Source organism: Cherax quadricarinatus, chromosome 5 (assembly GCF_038502225.1).
Source record: "Cherax quadricarinatus isolate ZL_2023a chromosome 5, ASM3850222v1, whole genome shotgun sequence".
Classification (NCBI taxonomy): Eukaryota; Metazoa; Arthropoda; class Malacostraca; order Decapoda; family Parastacidae; genus Cherax; species Cherax quadricarinatus.
This window is the reverse complement of record NC_091296.1, coordinates 64,658,484-64,682,067: the sequence shown is the minus strand read 5'-3', so window position 1 is coordinate 64,682,067 and position 23,584 is coordinate 64,658,484. Positions and strand designations below refer to the sequence as shown.

Below are 23,584 nucleotides of genomic sequence, written 5' to 3'. Positions count from 1 at the left end.
TGTTGGCAATATACAATATACTAATGCATTTCTGAAAGGAATGGTGATGATTTACATAAATCTGAATTATACTGAGTCAAATGTTGTAAAGCACTTATGAATTATATTAAATTTCAGGCTAAGGATGTTGGAGGAAGGCTCACTGTCAGGCATGTCATCTGGAGCATCAACTCCTGAGCCTCAGGAACCATTCACACCAAAGTACAGTGTTCGCTTGAGTGACCGTGTCACGAAAGATGGTGACAGTGTCAAATTTACTCTTCAAGTTTCACAGGTATGATATTTGTATGTTAATATTTTATGTTTATGGATTATTGTGATTGCTTTTACGATGTGAAAAGGCAATAATTTGGGTCCAAGGGCACAGTTAAGAAGTTTGAATTACTGTGTATACAATATTATTACATTAGAGGAAATATTTCATAATAAACAAGATAAGTTAGAACTTACTGCTTGATAACAAAATGATGCTCAGTGAGGATAGGTTTCATTTACTCCATTATGGAAAGATTGAGGAAATAGACTAGAACAAAGTATAAAACAAAGTCAAATCACTTTATAGACCGTAAGACTAATGTGAGAGATATGGGAGTGATTATGTCTGAGCTCACATTCATGGATCATAACAGTGTTACTATCACACCTGCAAGGAAAAATGATAGACTGGATAATTAGAACCCTCAAAACAAAGTATGCCAAGCTAATGATACTCTTCAAGTCACTTGTTTTCTCTAGGCTGGAGTACTGCTCTACTGTAAAAATCACGTTCAAGGCAGAAAAAAAATTACAGACCTGGAGAATGTGTGGAGAATCTTCACTGCTTGGATAGAATTGGTTAAACGCCTAAATTACTGGGAACATTTAAAGCCTCTTGATCTGTACTCCTTGGAATGTAGGTGAGAGAGGTACATTATAATTTACTCCTGGAAAATTCTAGAAGGATTGGTCCCAAATCTGCATATACAAATCGTTCTTCATGAAAGTAAGAGGCTTGGCAGACAGTGTAAAATACCCCCAGTGAAAAGCAGGGATGCAGTGAGTGCACTAAAAGAAAACTTACTGAGCATGAAGGGACCCAGTCTTTTTCTATGCCTGTCCTTCACACATAAGGGGGGATTACTAACAGCCACTTTGTCTTCAAGTAGGAACTGGGCAAGTTTCTGAAGTTAGTGCCTGATCAGCCAGGCTGTGATGCTTATATTGCATGGGGTACTTTGGAGATATGACGGTTGGAGTAATACACACTAGGTTGGTTGATAACACTTATATTGGCAGAGTCATGAGAGGAAGGATAGCCCAGCCTACCTGTCGAATCTACGCCTGCAGTCTTAGTGAGGGAGTGAGCCTCTCACACCACTCACATGAGCATAGCCGAGTGATGTCACAAGCTAGCCAGAGAGCCTAACTTAATAGGGATCTTATATATATAATATAGGAGATACTAGCTAAAATATACTACACAAGTATATTACATAGGAATTCAGTAACACTACTGACACTTATGGTGGACTTCATGCATCTAGCACTGACAGCCTGGTTGATCAGGCCATCCATCAGGAGGCTTGGTCTGGGACTGGGCCGTGGGGGCCATTGACCCTTGGAACACTCCAGGTATATTCCAGGTAGAATTAAAGGTTCCATGTCATTATGTCAAATTTATGTATATACATGTACGTACAGTGTATTTGGAGGTGGGAAATACATTGCCTGCACTTTGAAGGAGGGGTGAGGATATTTGCAGTTTTGAGCTGTAGCATCAGCACACCTCTGGCAAGACAGTAATGGAGTGATGATTTTTTTTTATGTTGTTGGTGTAGGTAGTAGGTTGGTAGACAGCAACTGCCCAGGGAGATACTACCGTCCTGCCAGGTGAGTGTAAAGCAGAAGCCTGTAGTTGTTTTACATGATGGTAGGATTGCTGGTGTCTTTTTTCTGTCTCATAAACATGCAAGATTTCAGGTACATCTTGCTACTTCTACTTACATTTAGGTCACACTACACATACATGTACAAGCATATATATACACACCCCTCTGGGTTTTCTTCTATTTTCTTTCTTGTTCTTGTTTATTTCCTCTTATCTCCATGGGGAAGTGGAACAGAATTCTTCCTCCGTAACCCATGCGTGTTGTAAGAGGCGACTAAAATGCTGGGAGCAAGGGCCTAGTAACCCCTTCTCCTGTATAAATTACTAAATTTAAAAAGAGAAACTTTCGTTTTTCTTTTTGGGCCACCCTGTCTTGGTGGGATATGGCTGGTTTGTTGAAAAAAAAAAAATTCTAAATGAATGTTAGCCATAGTACTATTCATTACGTCACATGTTATAAAAAAAAAGGGCTTCAGAAATTAAGAAATTGGTTAGTTAAAGCTTTTTTAAGTTGTTGGAGACTTGTTAGTGTTGGACAGAAAACATATTGACTCAAAAAAAAAACTTTTGTCAACTTCTTTCATACTTTCTGGAACCTGTGAGTACTTGTCATATTCCTGAATTATCTTCTTTAGAATATTGTTTAAACACAATTTTTATGTAGTAGCTTTAAATTCTGCCTGAAACCTGGAGTTTACCTGGAGAGAGTTCTGGGGGTCAACGCCCCCGCGGCCCGGTCTGTGACCAGGCCTCCTGGTGGATCAGAGTCTGATCAACCAGGCTGTTGCTGCTGGCTGCACGCAAACCAACGTACGAGCCACAGCCCGGCTGGTCAGGAACCGACTTTAGGTGCTTGTCTAGTGCCAGCTTGAAGACTGCCAGGGGTCTGTTGGTAATCCCCCCTTATGTATGCTGGGAGGCAGTTGAACAGTCTCGGGCCCCTGACACTTATTGTTTGGTCTCTTAACGTGCTAGTGACACCCCTGCTTTTCATTGGGGGGATGTTGCATCGTCTGCCAAGTCTTTTGCTTTCGTAGTGAGTGATTTTCGTGTGCAAGTTCGGTACCAGTCCCTCTAGGATTTTCCAGGTGTATATAATCATGTATCTCTCCCGCCTGCATTCCAGGGAATACAGGTTCAGGAACCTCAAGCGCTCCCAGTAATTGAGGTGTTTTATCTCCGTTATGCGCGCCGTGAAGGTTCTCTGTACATTTTCTAGGTCAGCAATTCCACCTGCCTTGAAAGGTGCTGTTAGTGTGCAGCAATATTCCAGCCTAGATAGAACAAGTGGGCTTTCATTACAGGTATTACCACACTTCATAAATTGCAATGCTTTGAGCTTACATTTTTATTGTATGTCATTAGCAATTCAAAAAACCATAATTTAAATGCATTTGTAGTACAAAATACGTACTGTACAGTACTATCCTATAATTATTTTCCGTGATTTTCAGAATGGCTTTACAATTCATGTGCTGGAAAGAGAGTATGAGGACTTTGAATATCTAGATCACTGTGTGACAACAAGCCAACCCTTGCACGGTCTAATCATTCCACCTATTCCACAACGGTCTGCAATAGGTTTGTATATTTTACATTGACCATCCGAAAAATTGGTCCCTCCTTCACAAGGATGTGCAAATTTTTGATATGTCATTTTTTTATTTTGGAATGTAACTTAATTCAACCTTGCTAAAATTTACATCAGATATCATAATTTACCTAACCCATCCAAGAATTTGCATATTGTAACTATTAGTTTTTCATAGCAAAAGGGTAAAACACAAATCTTCTCTTTTGCACCACTATTAAGTGTTACAAAAAATGCAATATCTAATAATGATAGAGATCTCCAGTGAATACTAGAAAAGACTGCCCTTCTAGTATCCAGCCTGTTACTGGGATTTTGTAACAAGTAGTCAGTATCCTGGTCCAATTATCCATTAGAATTTAGTAAGATTCAGTAGTGCTTCAAGATTACAACTGGTAGGCTACTAACTAAAGAAATTAAAATTTAATAAGTTTATTAATAACAATAAATTTGTCTAGGCATATAATATCAAAGTAAATTATAGTAATGAATTGAATATAATATAGGATACAAGTTCCTACACATCTCTCGTGTACAGTAGTATTGTGCTGAAGGCACATATCACATCTTTATGACTTTTAAGTACCCTCTGGTACATTCTTAGCATTTAATAACATAATACATATACATGTATATACAAGTAAGTTTGTGTGTATGTGTGTTAGTGCTCTAAGTAGTTCGCTATGTCTCAAGACTCGACTAGACTTAACCAGTGACTGACTAAAAGTCCTCACATAAACTAACTTCTTGACCAACCTGCTAATCAGAACAGCTTGCTTGAACAATAAAACGACTGATAAGCCGAACAGCAAATTAACAAGCAACAGCGACACAGAATCAGGAACAAGGAGATAATATAATGACACCAAGTAGGGACCATCTGCAGATCCTCCACAAAAGTCACAAAACTCCCATACTACTGAATCTAAGTTCAGCATTAGAAAATCCCCAACTGTGACAGTGCACAGATACCAGTACAAATTAGGTCAGAAGCTACAGGACTCGAGTTTCTCAGAGTGTCTATGTGACGCACATCCTCGGTACAATGTCGAAAATCACTAAGTCTAGACCATGTTCTGTGAACAGAGTTATACAGAACCAACAACAAGAAAGTAACAGAGACGATCTTCCAACAAGGGCCCACAAGGGAGAGCAGTAGAGGGACCTCTTGTTAGAAGCAACGTCCAACCGACAATAATCAGCACAGGCCAGGCCAACCCTCGCTCCTGGTGAGGTATGATCACCCCACCCTGATCACGTGACTCTCCGTGGACTGCTGCTGCCCAGCAACACAGAGAAGCCGGCAGGAAAACAAGCGGAGCGATAGTTAACCCTTTCAGGGTCCACCTTATGAAATCGTAGAGAATCTCTTGTTAGACTAGTATTACTTCTATTCTATCGATTGAGCACAAGAAATCGCCAAGTCAACTGCAACGTCCAACCGACAATAATAAGCACAGGCCAGGCCAACCCTCGCTCCTGGTGAGGTATGATCACCCCACCCTGATCACGTGACTCTCCGTGGACTGCTGCTGCCCAGCAACACAGAGAAGCCGGCAGGAAAACAAGCGGAGCGATAGTTAAGCAATGCTGTCAGCTACTTAACACTCGAACTATGAGCACTGAATAATATATAAATGTTACATCCTACCTAATAATATAACTAAGTCAAATAATAATATAAAGCAATATATTTATGATTTAGCTAATATTGCAAATATAAGCAATATAAAATTATATGAACAGGTAATATATATTATATACATTGTGATCCATTCAGGGATCACAATATTAAGCAGTTGTATGCAGTTTTTATTAATACAGTAATTGAGTTAATTGGTAGGCAGAAATACTGAGAAATGGGGCACAGTTGACTATCAGTTAACACTGTAGTTACAGCCATGAAAAGGGTGTGTATACTTGGAGTATTCCAGGGAGGGGGTTTTGGGGGTCAACACCCCCATGGCCCAGTCTGTGACTAGGCCTTACAATAAAAAATCACAAATTGAACTGAAGAACTTGTGTTTAAAATAGAAAACATTTCTAAGACCCCCTAAAAAGGTGCCCAACTTTTTTGTAGTCTTGTAATTGTAAAAACAATGATAATAACGTAATTGTAGATTGATATAGTGATGCGCGTTAATCAAAGATTCCACGTCTCTGCTAGCAGATGGAGGTGTATGGGGGGGTTATAAATGTTGGATTATAATAGTTGCAGTGTTGTTAGGGTTGAGTTACACAACAGGGGTAAGAGGAGTTAGGATGAAGGGATTGGAATGGGGGTGGGGACCAGGGGGGTTTAGGATTGTGGGACTTCTGATGTGGGAGGTGGAGACAGATCTGTGGAAGGGGCAGGGGCTGCAGGCTGGTGTTTGGAGGTGGAGGATACTGGGCAGTGGTGGGGTGGAAGCTGGAAACAATGAGGTGGTGTGATGGTGACCATGTGTGTGGCAGTGTGGATGATGGGTAACTGGGTGACAGTGGCAAGACAGTGATTGAATGAATCATGGTGGAGTTCTTTTCTTTTGGCCACTGCCTAGGCAGGAGATTGCAGTTGAGGTAAAAAAAAAATGCATGTATATATATATAATATATATATATATATATATATATATATTTTTTTTTTTTTTTTTTAAACAAGTCGGCCGTCTCCCACCGAGGCAGGGTGACCCAAAAAAGAAAGAAAATCCCCAAAAAGAAAATACTTTCATCATCATTCAACACTTTCACCACACTCGCACACTATCACTGTTTTTGCAGAGGTGCTCAGAATACAACAGTCTAGAAGCATAAACATATAAAGATACACAACATATCCCTCCAAACTGCCAATATCCCAAACCCCTCCTTTAAAGTGCAGGCATTGTACTTCCCATTTCCAGGACTCAAGTCCGACTATATGAAAATAACCGGTTTCCCTGAATCCCTTCACTAAATATTACCCTGCTCACACTCCAACAGATCGTCAGGTCCCAAGTACCATTCGTCTCCATTCACTCCTATCTAACACGCTCACGCACGCTTGCTGGAAGTCCAAGCCCCTTACCCACAAAACCTCCTTTACCCCCTCTCTCCAACCCTTTCGAGGACGACCCCTACCCCGCCTTCCTTCCCCTATAGATTTATATGCTTTCCATGTCATTCTACTGTGATCCATTCTCTCTAAATGACCAAACCACCTCAACAACCCCTCTTCTGCCCTCTGACTAATACTTTTATTAACTCCACACCTTCTCCTAATTTCCACACTCCGAATTTTCTGCATAATATTTACACCACACATTGCCCTTAAACAGGACATCTCCGCTGCCTCCAACCGTCTCCTCGCTGCTGCATTTACCACCCAAGCTTCACACCCATATAAGAGTGTTGGTACTACTATACTTTCATACATTCCCTTCTTTGCCTCCATAGATAACGTTTTTTGACTCCACATATACCTCAACGCACCACTCACCTTTTTTCCCTCATCAATTCTATGATTATATATATATATATATATATATATATATATATATATATATATATATATATATATATCGTAGGTTGGTAGACAGCAACCGCCCAGGGAGGTACTACCGTCCTGCCAAGTGAGTGTAACACGAAAGCCTGTAATTGTTTTACATGATGGTAGGATTGCTGGTGTCCTTTTTTCTGTTTCATGAACATGCAAAATTTCAGGTACGTCTTGCTACTTCTACTTACACTTAGGTCCCACTACACATACATGTACATGCACATATATACACACCCCTCTGGGTTTTCTTCTATTTTCTTTCTAGTTCTTATTCTTGTTTATTTCCTCTTATCTCCATGGGGAAGTGGAACAGAATTCTTCCTCCGTAAGCCATGCGTGTTGTAAGAGGCGACTAAAATGCCGGGAGCAAGGGGCTAGTAACCTCTTCTCCTGTATATATTACTAAATGTAAAAGGAGAAACTTTCGTTTTTTCCTTTTGGGCCACCCCGCCTCGGTGGGATACGGCCGGTGTGTTGAAAGAAATATATATATATATATATATATATATATATATATATATATATATATATATATATATCCTAGGTCGTAGGTTGGTAGACAGCAACCGCCCAGGGAGGTACTACCGTCCTGCCAAGTGAGTGTAACACGAAAGCCTGTAATTGTTTTACATGATGGTAGGATTGCTGGTGTCCTTTTTTCTGTTTCATGAACATGCAAAATTTCAGGTACGTCTTGCTACTTCTACTTACACTCAGGTCACACTACACATACATGTACAAGCGTATATATACATACCCCTCTGGGTTTTCTTCGATTTTCTTTCTAGTTCTTGTTCTTGTTTATTTCCTCTTATCTCCATGGGGAAGTGGAACAGAATTCTTCCTCCGTAAGCCATGCGTGTTGTAAGAGGCGACTAAAATGCCGGGAGCAAGGGGCTAGTAACCCCTTCTCCTGTATATATTACTAAATTTGAAAGGAGAAACTTTGGTTTTTTCTTTTGGGCCACCCCGCCTCGGTGGGATACGGCTGGTGTGTTGAAAGAAAGAAAGAAGATATATATATATATATATATATATATATATATATATATATATACATACACACATACTTATACAGTGGACCCCGGTTAATGATATTTTTTCACTTCAGAAGTATGTTCAGGTGCCAGTACTGACCGAATTTGTTCCCATAAGGAATATTGAGAAGTAGATTAGTTCATTTCAGACCCCCAAACATACACGTACAAATGCACTTACATAAATACACTTACATAATTCGTCGCATTCGGAGGTGATCGTTATGCGGGGGCCCACTGTATATACATATATACAGTGGACCCTCGACCAACATTGGCATCATCTAACGTTAAATCTGACTAGCGATACATTTTAACGCAAAAATTTTGCCTCGACTAGCGCTAAAAAACTCGACCAACATGATTCGTTCCGTCTGAGACGCGTCCACTACTGGCCAGTGTTTACAAGCCAGCCAGCCACCGCGGTCCCATCCAAACTTACAATCAGAACATTTCATATTATCACAGCGTTTTTAGTGATTGCACCTGCAAAATAAGTCACCATGGGCCCCAAGAAAGCTTCTAGTGCCAACCCTACAGCAAATAGGGTGAGAATTACTATGGATATGAAGAAAGAGATCATTGCTAAGTATGAAAGTGGAGTGTGTGTCTCCGAACTGGCCAAGTTGTACACAAAACCCCAATCAACCATCGCTACTATTGTGACCAAGAAAACGGCAATCAAGGAAGCTGTTCTTGCCAAAGGTGCAACTATGTTTTTGAAACTGAGATCGCAGGTGATAGAAGATGTTGAGAGACTGTTATTGGTGTGGATAAATGAAAAACAGATAGCAGGAGATAGCATCTCTCAAGCGATCATATGTGAAAAGGCTAGGAAGTTGCATGAGGATTTAATTAGAAAAATGCCAGCAACTAGTGGTGATGTGAGTGAATTTAAGGCCAGCAAAGGTTGGTTTGAGAGATTTAAGAATCGTAGTGGCATACATAGTGTGATAAGGCATGGTGAGGCTGCCAGTTTGGACCAAAAAGCAGCTGAAAAATATGTGCACGAATTCAAGGAGTACATAGACAGTGAAGAATTGAAACCTGAACAAGTGTTTAATTGTGACACTGACAATGTTGTGAACCACTTTAGGAAAGTCATAAAGGAACGGGAGGTACAGGCCTCTATGAACAGATATGTTGTGCGACAGAGGTCCAGTGACTCTCAAGCTGGTCCTAGTGGCATTAAAAGAAGGGAAGTAACCCCAGAAAAGGATTTGACAACTCAAGTCCTAATGGAAGGGGATTCCCCTTCTAAACACTTAACACCATCCACAGTCTCCCCTCCTCCCATCCCATCAATCATCACCAGATCTTCAATAAAGGTAAGTGTCATGTAATTGTACATGTCTTCTTCAGTTTGTGTGTATTAAAATTAATATTTCATGTGGTAAATTTTTTTTTTTTTCAATACTTTTGGGTGTCTTGCATGGATTAATTTGATTTCCATTATTTCTTATGGGGAAAATTAACTTGACTAACGATAATTTCGATTAACGATGAGCTCTCAGGAACAGATTAATAGCGTTGGTCGAGGGTCCACTATACATATATTTTTTTTTTCCAACAAGTCGGCCGTCTCCCACCGAGGCACAGTGACCCAAAAAAGAAAGAAAATCCCCAAAAAGAAAATACTTTAATCATTCAACATTTTTACCACACTCACACATTATCACTGTTTTTGCAGAGGTGCTCAGAATACAACAGTTTAGAAGCATATACATATAAAGATACACAACATATCCCTCCAAACTGCCAATATCCCAAACCCCTCCTTTAAAGTGCAGGCATCGTACTTCCCATTTCCAGGACTCAAGTCCGACTATATGAAAATAACCGGTTTCCCTGAATCCCTTCACTAAATATTACCCTGCTCACACTCCAACAGACCATCAGGTCCCAAGTACCATTCATCTCCATTCACTCCTATCTAACACGCTCATGCACGCTTGCTGGAAGTCCAAGTCCCTCGCCCACAAAACCTCCTTTACCCCCCTCTTGCCAACCCTTTCGAGGACGACCCCTCCCCGCCTTCCTTCCCCTATAGATTTATATGCTTTCCATGTCATTCTACTTTGATCCATTCTCTCTAAATGACCAAACCACCTCAACAACCCCTCTTCTGCCCTCTGACTAATACTTTTATTAACTCCACACCTTTTCCTAATTTCCACACTCTGAATTTTCTGCATAATATTTACACCACACATTGCCCTTAAACAGGACATCTCCACTGCCTCCAACCATCTCCTTGCTGCTGCATTTACCGCCCAAGCTTCACACCCATATAAGAGTGTTGGTACTACTATACTTTCATACATTCCCTTCTTTGCCTCCATAGATAACGTTTTTTGACTCCACATATACCTCAACGCACCACTCACCTTTTTTCCCTCATCAATTCTATGATTAACCTCATCCTTCATAAATCCATCCGCCGACACGTCAACTCCCAAGTATCTGAAAACATTCACTTCTTCCATACTCCTCCTCCCCAATTTGATATCCAATTTTTCTTTATCTAAATCATTTGATACCCTCATCACCTTACTCTTTTCTATGTTCACTTTCAACTTTCTACCTTTACACACATTCTCAAACTCATCCACTAACCTTTGCAATTTTTCTTTAGAATCTCCCATAAGCACAGTATCATCAGCAAAAAGTAACTGTGTCAATTCCCATTTTGAATTTGATTCCCCATAATTTAATCCCACCCCTCTCCCGAACACCCTAGCATTTACTTCTTTTACAACCCCATCTATAAATATATTAAACAACCATGGTGACATTACACATCCCTGTCTAAGACCTACTTTTACCGGGAAGTATTCTCCCTCTCTTCTACACACCCTAACCTGAGCCTCACTATCCTCATAAAAGCTCTTTACAGCATTTAGTAACTTACCACCTATTCCATATACTTGCAACATCTGCCACATTGCTCCTCTATCCACTCTATCATATGCCTTTTCTAAATCCATAAATGCAATAAAAACTTCCCTACCTTTATCTAAATACTGTTCACATATATGCTTCAATGTAAACACTTGATCTACACATCCCCTACCCACTCTGAAACCTCCTTGCTCGTCCGCAATTCTACATTCTGTCTTACCTCTAATTCTTTCAATTATAACCCTACCGTATACTTTTCCTGGTATACTCAGTAAACTTATTCCTCTATAATTTTTACAATCTCTTTTGTCCCCTTTCCCTTTATATAAAGGGACTATACATGCTCTCTGCCAATCCCTAGGTACCTTCCCCTCTTTCATACATTTATTAAACAAAAGTACCAACCACTCCAACACTATATCCCCCCCTGCTTTTAACATTTCTGTCATGATCCCATCAGTTCCAGCTGCTTTACCCCCTTTCATTCTACGTAATGCCTCGCGTACCTCCACCACACTTACATTCTGCTCTTCTTCACTCCTAAAAGATGGTATACCTCCCTGGCCAGTGCATGAAATTACCGCCTCCCTTTCTTCCTTAACATTTAAAAGTTCCTCAAAATATTCTCGCCATCTACCTAATACCTCCCTCTCCCCATCTACTAACTCCCCTACTCTGTTTTTAACTGACAAATCCATAATTTCCCTAGGCTTTCTTAACTTGTTTAACTCACTCCAAAATTTTTTCTTATTTTCATTAAAATTTCTTGACAGTGCCTCTCCCACTCTTTCATCTGCTCTCCTTTTGCACTCTCTCACCATTCTCTTCACCTTTCTTTTACTCTCCATATACTCTGCTCTTCTTATAACACTTCTGCTTTGTAAAAACCTCTCGTAAGCTACCTTTTTCTCTTTTATCACACCCTTTACTTCATCATTCCACCAATGACTCCTCTTTCCTCCTGCCCCCACCCTCCTATAACCACAAACTTCTGCCTCACATTCTAAGACTGCATTTTTAAAACTATTCCAACCCTCTTCCACCCCCCCCCCCACTACTCATCTTTGCACTAGCCCACCTTTCTGCCAATAGTCGCTTATATCTCGCCTGAACTTCCTCCTTCCTTAGTTTATACACTTTCACCTCCCTCTTACTTGTTGCCACCTTCCTCTTTTCCCATCTACCTCTTACTCTAACTGTAGCTATAACTTAATAATGATCCGATATATCAGTTGCCCCTCTATAAACATGTACATCCTGGAGCCTACCCATCAACCTTTTATCCACCAATACATAATCTAACCAACTACTTTCATTACGTGCTACATCATACCTTTTATATTTATTTATCCTCTTTTTCATAAATATGTATTACTTATTACCAAATTTCTTTCTACACATAGCTCAATTAAAGGCTCCCCATTTACATTTACCCCTGGCATCCCAAATTTACCTACTACTCTCTCTATAACATTTTTACCCACTTTAGCATTGAAATCCCCAACCACCATTACTCGCACTTGATTCAAAACTGCCCACGCATTCACTCAACATTTCCCAGAATCTTTCTCTCTCCTCTACAGTTCTCTCTTATATATATTTATATATATATTTATATTTATATATTTTTTTTTTTTTTTCAACAAGTCGGCCGTCTCCCACCTTATTTTAATTAAGGATATATACATACCTTACATAATCTGTGCACTACCTTGACTGGCTAAAGTGTAGCATCAGTATTCAGTGTTGCAGACTGTTAAAAATGTTGTATCACTTTCATCCTCAGATCCTTACAATGCAGAAATACAGTCGAAGAGATTGATGGGAAAAGGCTCTAAGACACTGATAGCAGACGAGTTTCATAAAGACTGCCACCAGCTACAAAAGTGAGTGACAGGAGCTTTAAAAATTTAATAGAAGTAAAATAATTTTTAGTTAATATATATGGGTATTTCCATGGAGCGAGATTAACAAGTTAAGAAAGCCTAGAGAATGAATGGATTTGTCAGTTAAAAACAGAGTATGGGAGGTAGTAGATGGGAAGCTGGAGGTATTGGGTAGATGGCGGGAATATTTTGAGGAACTTTTAAATGCTCATGAAGAAAGGCAGGTGGTAATTTCATGCACTGGCCAGGGAGTTATAACATCTTTGAGGAGTGAAGAAGAGCAGGATGTGAGTGTGGGGGAGGTGTGTGAGGCATTACGTAGAATGAAAGGGGGGGTAAAGCAGCTGGAACTGACGGGATCATGACAGAAATGTTAAAAGCAGGGAGGGATATAGTGTTGGAGTGGTTGGTATTTTTGTTTTATAAATGTATGAAAGAGGGGAAGGTACCTAGGGATTGGCAGAAAGCATGTATAGTTCCTTTACATAAAGGAGAGGGGGGGCAAAAGAGATTGTAAAAAATATAGGGGAATAAGTTTACTGAGTACGTATACCAGGAAAAGTGTATGGTAGGGTTATTATTGAAAGAATTAGAGTTAAAAGAGAGTAGGATTGCGGATGAGCAAGTAGGCTTTAGAGTGGGTAGGAGATGTGTAGATCAAGTGTTTACATTGAAGCATATATGTGAACAGCACTTAGATAAAGGTAGGGAAGTTTTCATTGCATTTATGGATTTGGAAAAGGCATATGATAGTGGATAGGGGAGCAATGTGGCAGATGTTGCAAGTGTGTGGAATAGGCAGTAAGTTACTAAATGCTGTAAAGAGTAATTATGAGGATAATGAGGCTCAGGTTAGGGTGTGTAGAAGAGAGGGAAATTATTTCCTGGTAAAAGTAGGTCTTAGACAGGTATGTGTAATGTCACCATGGTTGTTTAATGTATTTATAGATAATTTATAGATAGGGTTGTAAAAGAAGTAAATGCTAGGGTGTTGGAGAGAGGGGTGGGATTAAATTATGGGGAATCAAATACAAAATGGGAGTTGACACAGTTTCTTTTTGCTGATGATACGGTGCTTATGGGAGATTCTAAGAAAAAGTTGCATAGGTTAGCAGATGAGTTTGGGAAGGTGTGTAAAGGTTGAAAGTTGAAAGTGAACATAGATAAGAGTAAGGTGATGAGGGTATCAAATGATTTAGGTAAAGAAAAATTGGATATCACATTGGAGAGAGGGAATATGGAAGAAGTGAATGGTTTTAGATATTTAGGAGTTGATGTGTCACCGGATGGGTTTATGAAGGATGAGGTTAACCATAGAATTGATGAAGGAAAAAAAGTGAGTTGTGCATTGAGGTATATGTAGACACAAAAAACATTATCTATGGAGGCAAAGAAGGGAATGTATGGAAATATAGTGGTACCAACACTCTTATATGGATGCGAAGCTTGGGTTGTAAATACTGCAGCAAGGAGGCAGTTGGAGGCAGTGGAGATGTCTTGTCTAAGGACAAAAATGTGTGGTGTAAATATTATGCAGAAAATTCGGAGTGTGGAAATTAGGAGGTGTGAGTTAATAAAAGTATTAGTCAGAGGGCTGAAGAGGGGTTATTGAGGTGGTTTGGCCATTTAGAGAGAATGAATCATAGTAGAACGACATGGAGAGCATATAAATCTGTAGGGGAAGGAAAGTGGGGTAGGGGTCGTCCTCGAAAAGGTTGGAGGGAAGGGGGTAAAGGAGGTTTTGTGGGCGGGGGGCTTGGACTTCCAGCAAGTGTGTGTGAGCAAGTTAGATAGGAGTGAATCGAGATGTATTGTTTTTGGGACCTGACTAGCTGTTGGAGTGTGAGCAGGGTAATATTTAATGAAGAAATTCAGGGAAACCAGTTATTTTTATATAGCTGGACTTGAGTACTGGAAATGGGAAGTACAATGCCTGCACTATATTGGCAGTTTGGAGGGATATGTAATGTATCATTATACATATATGCTTCTAAACTGTTGTATTCTGAGCACCTCTGCAAAAACGGTGATTATGTGTGAGTGAGGTGAAAGTGTTGAATGATGAAAATATTTTCTTTTTGGGTCACCCTGCCTCGGAGATGGCCGACTTGTTGAAAAAAAAAATTAAATGGGGAAATGGAACAGAATTCTTCCTCCCTAAGTCATGCATGTCATAAGAGGCTACTAAAATGCCAGGAGCAAGGGGCTAGTAACCCCTTCTCCTATATACATTACTAAAGATAGAAAGGAAAACTTTTGTTTTTCTTTTTGGGACACCCTGCCTCGGTGGGTTATGGCCAGTTTGTTGGAAGAAAGAATATACAGGTATGTTTTAGCTTCCTGCATTTGCTTTTGTCATTAGTTTGTTTTTACCTGAAAGTTCTTATTGGCCTTTATATAAAGAATAAGTCACAGTACCATGTCTGAAAAAAATATATAATTAATGTACATGTACAAATTGGAGATTAATCTTTAGAAGATATTTGATCTGTCCTGAACCATTATGACAGACAAACATTTTATTTCTTTGTGCAGTATACAAAACGTAGTTTACATGTAATAAAATATTAAGTACAAAAGAAAGCCACTAGCATGCATGTGCATTTCGGGCAGACTAATCCTAATGCTTACACACTACTTAAGACTAGACGTAGGTATTGAGTGGTACAGTTTTAAGTATGCATTATTACAAAAAAAGAGAGGTAGCAAAAATAGTACAAATGGAAGTATGTATTAATGTTTTAAACCAATCAATGATGGAAAAAGGCAGTAAGCAAGAAGTTTGATCAGGTGAAATGGTTGAGACATCTGAGGTTTTAGGCAAGGTGAGGGGAAAGCTGAAGTTGAGTCACTAGTATTATGAAGAATATAGCATTTGACAATGTAGCATCTACAAAGAAACCCAGTACTAAAAGTCGTGTTAGAGATGGTATGTGAAAGCTGCAAGAGGGATAAAAAGTTATGACAGAGGGGGAACTATAGAATGACTCCACGTAATCCTTGAATTTATACATTTATATTCCTTCTTTTCCTGCCATAACTTATCCTTCAACATTATTGCTACTCCTTCCTTAGCTCAAACTCTATGAGAAACCCCTGACCTAATCCCATTTATTTCACCCCACTGAAACTGTCCTACCCCATAATCATCTCTTTCTTATCATTTGCAATACATCCACGCACATTCAAACATCCCACTTTGACAGTTTTCTTCATTTTCTTTTTAGTAGGTTGTATGGGAAAAGGCATTACTAGCCCATTGCTCCCAGCATTTTAGTTGACTTTTTCAACATGTATGGCTTATGGAGGAAAGATTCTTATTTCACTTCCCTATGGATATGAAAGGAAAAGTAATAAGAACAAGAACTATTAATAAATTAGACACATGTGCAACTCTTGGGTATCTTTATTGAGGAAATGTTTCGTCACACAGTGGTTTCATCAGTCCACACATAGGAGAAACTTGAAGAACAGGAGGAGAATGAGGTAATCAGTCCCTCAACCTTGAGTCGATGTGTTCAGTCCATCGACAGTCCATCGACTCAAGGTTGAGGGACTGATTACCTCATTCTCCTCCTGTTCTTCAAGTTTCTCCTACGTATGGACTGATGAAGCCACTGTGTGTCGAAACGTTTCCTCAATAAAGATACCCAAGAGTTGCACATGTGTCTAATTTATCAACATGTCGGTTCTCTGAACCATTCATCTACAAAGAACTATTAAGATAAAATCAAAGAAAACTCAAATGAGTGTGCATGCATGTGTAGTGTGACCTAAGTGTAAGTAGAAGTAGCAAGACGTACCTGAAATCTTGCATGTTTATAAGACAGAAAAAAGGCACCAGCAATCCTACCATCATGTAAAACAAATAGAGGCTTCCGTTTTACACTCGCTTGGCAGAACGGTAGTACCTCCCTGGGCGGGTGCTGTCTACCAACCTACTACCTTTTAATTGTTTTTTTTTATATCGAAGTCCAGGGTTTATTTCCTGGACCTCAGCAGATATAATGATGAAAAATTCACTATTCATTTTGATTTGGAATGTTGCTTATAATATTCCCCTTAGATAGCACAATAGTTCTAGGGATGAATATGAGAGGGAATAACCTTTATACTGTACCGTTCTATAATTGGGGTACTGTACTACAAAGTGTTGTATTTGTTGGTGAATGTGTATTAGAAAGAATGTGGTCGCAGCTAGTTAACATATTTGCACCTGACTTTTTTTTCATAATCAATATTTTTTCCCAGGTACCTCGAGTTGCTCTTATCACATCCTGTCCTAGGAAAAAATGAAAAGTTGCATGATTTCTTGACAACCAAGGATGCTCCTCCTAGGACAAAGGTATGTGCTGTGAAGATCACTAATTGGAAGTAAAAAGAGAATTAAAACAAATTGGTGTTATATGCATTTTAAATTTATTTTGAGTTTTAGAATTTTGTCATTCGGATTGAGAACACTGCTACTGTCATTGTTTGTAAGTAAACCAAAATGCGGAAGTGGTCTTCACAGACTTCACTAAGGCATTCGACAAATGTGATCATGGCGTTATAACACATAAAATATGTGAAAGTTAACAGGCATGGTATGAAGTGCAGAAAAGTGAGTATTCAGTTTTCTGATGAATATAACATGAAGTAGTAATAAATTAAATAAAGTATAAACAAGTTTAGTACTCCAATGCATGGGCTTGATCCTTTACTGTTTCTCATCCTTATAGCAGATGGATAACAATACTAGCCATTGCTTTATAGCATTCTTTACTAATGATACCAAAATAAGCATGAATGTTGCCTTGGTGAAGACACAAAAAAACTGCAAACACATATCAATAATCTTTTTGTGGGTAATGGAAAATAATATGAATGTTCAGTGGTGACAAGATTCCAACTGCTCAGATATGGAAAGAATGAAGAACTCGAAAGGAGCACTGCATATCAGACAGAGGAGAACCATCTAGTGCAAAAAGAACATGTAAAGGACTTGGCTTTAATGGCAAGTAACCTGTCATTTAGAGAGCCAAATAATTCAAATGCCATGTAGTCAGAAAAATAACAAGAAAGATAAAGAGAATTTTCAAAAAAACAAATAGCACCATCATGACAATATTAAAATCACTTGTGCTTTCTCATTTAAAATGTTGTTTGATGTTGACGGCTCTGTTTAAGGCATTATCAGAGCTGAATAAGGTACAGAGATTTACTACCCATGCAGATGTGATGAAAGTTTTAGACTACTGGGAATATGTTTTAGACTACTTGGAATGTGATTTCTGGAGTGAAGGAGAGAGGTATCTGGTAATGAATATTGCTCCATTCTCTCTACATGTCCGAACCACCTCAACAACCCTTCCTCAGCCCTCTGGACAACAGTTTTGGTAATCCCGCACCTCCTCCTAACTTCCAAACTACGAATTTTCTGCATTATATTCACACCACACATTGCCCTCAGACACGACATCTCCACTGCCTCCAGCCTTCTCCTCGCTGCAACATTCATCACCCACGCTTCACACCCATAGGTAGTAGGTTGGTAGACAGCAACCACCCAGGGAAGTACTACCGTCCTGCCAGATGACTGTGAAACAAAAACCTGTAACTGTTTTGCATGATGGTAGGATTGCTGGTTTTCTTTTTCTGTCTCATAAACACGCTAAGATAACAGGGATATCTTGCTACTCCTACTTACACTTTGGTCACACTTCACAGACACGCACATGCATATATATATATACATACATCTAGGTTTTTCTCCTTTTTCTAAATAGCTCTTGTTCTTTTTTATTTCTTCTATTGTCCATGGGGAAGTGGAAAAGAATCTTTCCTCCGTAAGCCATGCGTGTCGTATGAGGCGACTAAAATGCCGGGAGCAATGGGCTAGTAACCCCTTCTCCTGTATACAATTACTAAAAAAGAGAAGAAGAAAAACTTTATAAAACTGGGTTGCTTAAATGTGCGTGGATGTAGTGCGGATGACAAGAAACAGATGATTGCTGATGTTATGAATGAAAAGAAGTTGGATGTCCTGGCCCTAAGCGAAACAAAGCTGAAGGGGGTAGGAGAGTTTCAGTGGGGGGAAATAAATGGGATTAAATCTGGAGTATCTGAGAGAGTTAGGGCAAAGGAAGGGGTAGCAGTAATGTTAAATGATCAGTTATGGAAGGAGAAAAGAGAATATGAATGTGTAAATTCAAGAATTATGTGGATTAAAGTAAAGGTTGGATGCGAGAAGTGGGTCATAATAAGCGTGTATGCACCTGGAGAAGAGAGGAATGCAGAGGAGAGAGAGAGATTTTGGGAGATGTTAAGTTTCCGACTGTCTGATAGCCTTGAGTCTCGGAAGTCATCTTACCCTGACAGTGAAGAGTTCTTCCAAAGGGAACGTGATTGGGTTGCTAAATATCAACCAGCAGTTGCCAATGCCAGTGATGCCTTTAACAAGATAATCTATGCTCAGCTTAGTAAGTATATTTGCACTTTATCAAGCTACTCTATTTGTAGCAGTATTTGGCATCTGCCATTGATGAAAATATGAGTCATTTTTAGTTTCATTCTTACCTCAGAATTAATAATTTTTACTCTATAATTTTACAGAGTAGGGGAGTTAGTAGATGGGGAGCTGGAGGTATTGGGAAACATGGCAGGAATATCTTGAGGAACTTTTAAATGTTGATGAAGAAAGGGAGGCAGTAATTTCATGCACTGGCCAGGGAGGTACAGCATCTTTTAGGAGTGAAGAAGAGCAGGATGTGAGCGTGGGGGAGGTGCGTGGGGCATCATGTAGAACGAAAGAGGGTAAAGCAGCTGGAACTGACAGGATCATGACAGAAATGTTAAAAGCAGGAGGGAATATTGTGTTGCAGTGGTTGGTATTTTTGTTTAATAAATGTATGAAAGAGGGGAAGGTACCTAGGAATTGGCAGAGAGCACATATAGGGGGACAAAAGAGATTGTAAAAATTATACAGGAATAATTTTACTGAGTCTCCATGGGGAAGTGGAACAGAATTCTTCCTCCGTAAGCCATGTGTGTCGTAAGAGTCGACTGATGTGCCAGAAACAAGGGGCTAGTAACCCCTTCTCCTGTATACATTACAAAATTTAAAAAGAGAAACCTTAGCTTTTCTTTTTAGGTCACCTGCCTCGGTGAGATATGGCCTGGTCATTAAAAAAAGAAAGTTTACCGAATATACCAGGTGAAGTGCATGGTAGGGTTATTACTGAAAGAATTAGAGGCAAGACAGAGAGTAGGATTGCAGATGAACAAGGAGGTTTTAAAATGGGTAGGGGGTGTGTAGAGCTAAGTGTTTATATTGAAGCATATATGTGAACTGTATTTAGATGAAGGTAGGGAAGTTTTCATTGCATTTATGGATTTAAAAATGGCATATGATAGTGCATAGGGGAGCATTGTGGCAGATGTTGCAAGTGTATGGAATAGGTAGTAAGTTACTAAATGATTTAAAAAGTTTTTATGAGGATAGCAAGGCTCAGGTTAGGGTGTGGAGGAGAGAATGGGATTACTTACCAGTAAAATTAGGTCTTAGACAGGGATGTGTAATGTCACCATGGTTGTTTAACATTTATAGATGTGGTTGTATAAGAAGTAAATATTAGGATGTTGGGGAGAGGAGTGGGATTAAATTATGGGGAATCAAATACAAAATGGGAGTTGACACAATTACTTTCGGCTGATGATACTGTGCTTTGGGGGATTCTAAAGAAAAGTTGCAAAGGTTAGTGGATGAGTTTGGAAGTGTGTGTAAAGGTAGAAAGTTGAAAGTGATCATAGATAAGAGTAAGATGATGAGGGTATCAAACGATTTAGATAAGGAAAAATTAGATATCGCACTGGAGGGTGTATGGAAGAAGTGAATGTGTTCAGATATTTGGGAGTTGATTTGTCAGCAGATGGGTTTATGAAGGATGAAATTAACCATAAAACTGATGAAGGAAAAAAGTTTAATAGTGCATTGAGGTATCTGTGGAGACAAAAAATGTTATCCATGGAGGCAAAGAAGGGAATGTATGAGAGAATACCGGTACCAACACTCTTATATGGGTGTGAAGCATGGGTTGTAAATGCTGCAGTGAGGAGAAGGCTGGAGGCAGTGGAGATGTTGTGTCTAAGGGCAATATGTGGTGTAAATATTAGGCAGAAAATTCGTATGTAGAAATTCAGAGGTGTGGAGTTACTAAAAGTATTAGTCAGAGGGCTGATGAAGGGTTGTTGAGGTGGTTTGGTCATTTAGAGAGACTGGAACAAAGTAGAATGACCTGAAGAGCATATGAATCTGTAGGGGAAGGAAGGTGGGGTAGGAGTCATCCTTGGAAAGGTTGGAGGGAGGGGGCAAAGGGGGTTGTGTGGGCGAAGGGTTTGAACTTCCATGAAGCATGCACGAGTATGTTTGATAGGAGTGAATGGAGACGAAAGGTTTTTGGGCCCTGATGAGCTGTTGGAGTGTGAGCAGGGTAATATTTTGTGAAGGGATTTAGGAAAACTAGTTAGCCAGACTCGAGTCCTGGAAATAGGAAATACAATGCCGGACTTTAACCCGTAAACGGTCCAAACGTATATATACGTTTTTTCAACATTTGAAAGTATGTAAAAAAAGATCTTCTTTTTGTTTTTTACACTTGAAAATGTGTAAAAAAACTTTGATCTACTTTTTTTTTTTTGTTACGTTTGAAAATCTGTAAAAAAAAAAACGTAGATCTACTTTTGTAGCACTACACATGTGAACGTAGATCTGCTTGGACCATTTACGGGTTAAAGGAGGGGTTTGGGATATTAACAGTTTGGAGGGATGTCTAAACTCTTGTATCTGAACACCTCTGCAAAGACAGTGATTATATGTGAGTGATAGTGACAATGTTGAATTATGAAAGTTTTTTCTTTCTTTTTAGGTTTTTCTTTCTTTTTGGGTCACCCTGCCTCGGTGGGAAATGGCTGACATATTAAAAAAAAATTAAAGATCATAGAAATAAACTGCCTAAAGAGATGTAGCTAAGAAAGGGATACTGTTTTCAGTATGTGCACAAAAGTAAATAGCTAGGTGGTGAGAGTGGAAGAGGAAGGGATGTACAGTTGGCTAAATGGATGTTCTGCAGAAGATAAATGAAAAAAAATTGTAATTTTTAAGTTTTTAACCATGGTGTAGAAGAGGACTGTTTCTAGTGATTTAAACTATATGGCAAGGTATAAATGCTTTCATAAGCTGTTTTTGATTTGGTATAGTATTTTAAAAGATCACATTATTGTTACCTTCAATGATATTCTAAATTTGTCCATATATAAGAGTTTAATTAAGTACAGTATTGTCATTTTGATTGCAGGGATAGGTCACCAGCTGGAACAAATGGTCACAGCCCTAAAACTGAGTAGCTGCCCTAATGATGTGGTCCACAACAAACAGTTCAACATAATAAATATTCTCTTCCTTGAGTGTATGGATAGCATAAAGGTTAGTTTTGTACCTTTAGCATAAACATATTATCATATTTTACCATGCTACCTTCGTACTTTTTAACAATCTCTTTTTTCACCTCCATGGTGATCTTAACCATGATCCATTTTCTTCGTTGCTTGCCACTTCTCATTTACTTACGTAGAACTCATGGTTAATGAATTTTACTAAAAATTTATATGAAAAAACACAAAATCAACTGAAAAATTCAAGAGTTACAGCGTGGGTTGTTCACTGAATAGTAGCAACGGGCGTACTGACGCTAGTGGGCAGTCTTGGCTTTGTCTTGAGAGAGAGAGAAACAAGGGTAGCACACAGTGTCGTGACTCATTTTGACCCATACAAGTTCTAGCATGCGAGTCGTATTCCAAACAAAGGTCGTATACCAAGCAAAAAATTTTCGCGTCCAAACAGGTCGTATACCAAGGTACCACTGTATACTATATGCATATTTTAAACACACTGGTTGTCTTTCACGAATGTACGATTACCAAAAAAGAGGAAACACATTCAGTATCACTCATTCAGTAACTCTTACCATAAGTGTGCAGACATCACAGCTCAAATTACTCTCCAAATTGCAACATTCCCATGTATAACTAATCATGTGTATGCACAGTTGTTAATGTGCCTTTTGTGATTGCAATGAGCCTGCTAATTTTCACTTTTTCAGTTCAAATATCTTGAAAGCTCTGAATGTTGTGCAGGCACAAAACATATATGCACTAATCAAGAGTATTATATGTCCTATCACTGCATAAGTGTTGTTTACCTACAACTTCTTGGCATTACCATGTCTGTTTTCCCACCTTTCAGTTTGGTGCAAGAATTTTTTTTCATAGCTTCTGATTCCTTTTATTTCATTTTCAATTTTTAGAGTGAAATTGAGGATAAGGCTAGCAAGGAAGACATTATGCTGGGCACAGTGCAAACACTATGGCTTCGCTACATCCAGGCAGAAAGTGCCATGCTCCTAGATCGTACCTGTTTGATGGTGGACTATCAGTCTTGCAATCGTGCACTGGATAAGGCTAAACCTAATAGGAAGGAAGCGGTAAGTACCCCACATTAAAAACATAATATACTTTTTTGTAGGTAATACTTTTAAAGTGCATGAGATAATTTGTGGTAGCAGAATTTCACTTAACCCTTAAACGTTCAGATTCGCAGTGCTACAAAAGTAGATCTACTTTTTTTTACATATTTTCAAATATAACAAAAAAAATGTAGATAAAATTTTTTTTTACACGTTTGCACATGTAAAAAAAAAAAATCTACATTTTTTTACATACTTTCAGATGTTGAAAAAACGTATATAT

General features: G+C 39.0%; 1 protein-coding gene across 1 annotated transcript in view; it reads left to right on the top strand.

The window, feature by feature from the left end:
* Positions 1 to 23,319, top strand: part of Snx6 (sorting nexin 6) — a gene marked incomplete at its 3' end in the record, with an annotated part of 33,031 nt that extends 9,712 nt beyond the window's left edge. The window contains 7 exon segments of the mRNA XM_070103317.1: positions 118 to 274; positions 3,322 to 3,448; positions 12,700 to 12,799; positions 17,051 to 17,153; positions 19,101 to 19,260; positions 22,135 to 22,262; positions 23,143 to 23,319. Coding sequence (XP_069959418.1) covers positions 125 to 274; positions 3,322 to 3,448; positions 12,700 to 12,799; positions 17,051 to 17,153; positions 19,101 to 19,260; positions 22,135 to 22,262; positions 23,143 to 23,319 — 945 coding nt within the window.
* Between the last annotated feature and the right edge of the window lie 265 nt (positions 23,320 to 23,584).